At 40.0% G+C, this 2,595-nt stretch overlaps 1 protein-coding gene across 1 annotated transcript; it reads right to left on the bottom strand.

The window, feature by feature from the left end:
* Positions 1–294: 294 nt before the first annotated feature.
* On the bottom strand, positions 295–2,185 carry LOC107947082 (ethylene-responsive transcription factor CRF1). Its single transcript, XM_016881632.2, has one exon. It carries the CDS (start codon positions 1,497–1,499, stop codon positions 468–470), a length of 1,032 nt encoding a protein of 343 aa, XP_016737121.1. The 5' UTR covers positions 1,500–2,185; the 3' UTR covers positions 295–467.
* Positions 2,186–2,595: the final 410 nt, after the last annotated feature.

Raw genomic sequence — 2,595 nt, 5'->3', positions numbered from 1 at the left:
TGAAATACGGGCAGAATGGCTGCTTTTGACTATTTATTTATAAAAACATATTAAGGTGCACTAATCCATATTCTAAAGTTGTTTTTTTCAACTTATGTGAGAGTTTCGTAAGCTTGATCTTACAGTTAAAATTATGTTGATGATGAAATTAGAGGAAAAACATATAATTATTAATTTAATTTTATAAATATAATTTAAGAGTATATTTAATAAATACGTTTGATAAATTTCAGTCTGTAATTTCTACGTTTATGAATACTATATTTCTCCCTTTGTATTGGCTCAAAAATTAAATAGACGAAACGGGAGGTTTTTTCATTAATTAATAAAAATAATTACCAAAACAAAACTCCAACAGAGAACGGGAAAAAAAGCAACCGTCGTTATTTTCGGTTCCGCCGATGCAAAACTTGCCGTAAAACCGGCATTACAAGAGAACAGAAAAAAAAAATCAAAGAAACACACTCTCAAATAGCTAACAGAGGATCCGACCCGAACAAATCCCCGATATCTTGGAAATGATCGTCAACACGTTGGAAGCTGGAGAAGTCACCAAATCCAAACTCGAAATCTCCACACGTACTCAGAAACCCGTCCCCAAGCTCATCTTTCAAAAAGCTTTCGTGTAAACTCGTATCATCGTCAAAAAAGTCGGGCACTGAACAAAACATGTCGCCGGAAAACAAAGAGGAATAGTCGGAGAAACCCGACAGGTTTTCTCCCGATAAGCAGCAAGAATCATCGACAACATCTCGAGCTTCGCTTCCGATTTCGCGCGATTCTTTGGCGCTTTGAGAGTCGGCTTCATCGACGGAAAGCGAATGGCAGCGAAGAACGGAAGTCGGTGAGCAGGGATCTGTTTTATGAGATTCTTCGTCGGAGTTATAATCGGAGTTGGATAACGGTTTTTGGCTGGTTTTTTCTTGAATCGATTTTTGTTGGGGAGTTGTAAAGTTTGTAAGCGCGTCCGGTCCACGCAGCTGAATTGCCGCGTTGTCATAAACCATTGCCGCCTCTTCGGCAGTGTCATAGGTGCCTAACCAAAGCCGTACACGTCTAAGAGGATCTCTTATTTCGGCCGCCCATTTTCCCCAAGGTCGTTGCCTCACTCCTCTGAACTTCTTTCCAGCCGGTGCTTTCGCCGGCGCTTTACCTTTAGCTTCAGCAACAGCCGCCGGCCGTTTCCGAGAAGCTTTTGACAACGACGACGTCGTTTTACTTCTCTCAACGATATTCTTCTCAGTGGGACATGAGGACTCTATAGTTATCTCCTTAACAAATTTCTTTACTCTGTTTCGAGAAGAAACTCGGGTTCTCTTTTGTTGATGTTCTTCATCGCTGGAGGAATCAGTGGCATCAGCATCAGTAACTGTAATCCGAACAATTCGAGGCTTCATTTCTGGCTGGTTTTCGAGTCTGACATTTAACAATGGTGAAAACAGCTTGGTTTCATTGCGGTGCTCTGCATATTTGATTGAAGGAACAGGACAAGTATCCATTTTTTTTCCTGTTTTCTCCGTTTTGGGTTCTTTTGAGTTTCAGAGGCTTTCACTTCTCATTGAGAGTGAGAGTGGGAAGAGAGAAAAATAAAAAGCTGAAGGGGAAAAGACGAGATTCCTTTAAAAACAAGACACGAGGAGAATAAAGGGTTAAAAAAAAAGCTGAAGAAAGAAAACGTTAAAGTGAAGCTTGAAATGAAGAGAAATGCACCATTAATCGGCTCAAAAGTTTATCAAAGGAAGATAAACTTCATGTAAAGTTATAAATAAAAAAGGAGCGCGCTTCAATAATCAGTAAGGAAAGGGAGGAAAGCAAAGAAAAAGAAAATGCAAAAGTTGCAGATGAACAAAAGAAAAAAGAGGAGATGGTGCAAGGCAAATATCTTCACCGGAAAGGGATTAAAAAACCCACCAGACTGAGCTTTTCTCAGTCACTTAACAGAGCAAAGGAAAAATCTCAGAGGGGGGAACAAAAAGGAAAATAATAATAAAGAAAAACAGTGGGGAGGAGCGGTTTTGATAGATGAGAGAGAGTAAAGAGAGAAGCAAATGAGGCAAAGTTTTGAAGTGAAGACCGAAAGTTGAGGTATTTTATAGGATCCCAAGCCAGCCGTAAAAAAAATGAAAAAGGCATTTAGTTTTATTTTTACTAAAGAGCGGGGTGGGCTCTATCGGCGATATTGAGATTCCGGCCATGGGGAGAGATTTTACGAGGCGCCGCATAATATGATATTCTGAGATTTTGACACGTCGTAAGTGGTCCCTATAAAACAGAAAGATTCAAGGAGAAGGGTGAAACCAGGGGGAATGGCTGAGTCAGCCAAAAGATTGATTCTCGAAATCAGGGATTTATGTCACGTGACACCGGACACTCAGGTCAGTCCTAAAACCTTTGACTGAAAAGAATATTTACAACTGGGTAATTAATGATTATTAACACCCCCTAATTAATCTATTCTACCGTTACCCCCCACGGTTTACTGTAGGCATTTTCGTCATTTCAACATTACACCAAGCCGTTATACAGCTGGGATCAACGTGGTAGGCAGCCTTGAACTTGGCGCTATTTTTATTTTCTTTTTGTCATTTTAAAGAA

The sequence above is a fragment of the Gossypium hirsutum genome, chromosome D12, assembly GCF_007990345.1.
Source record: "Gossypium hirsutum isolate 1008001.06 chromosome D12, Gossypium_hirsutum_v2.1, whole genome shotgun sequence".
NCBI lineage: Eukaryota > Viridiplantae > Streptophyta > Magnoliopsida > Malvales > Malvaceae > Gossypium > Gossypium hirsutum.
This window is presented reverse-complemented; position numbering and strand designations above follow the sequence as displayed.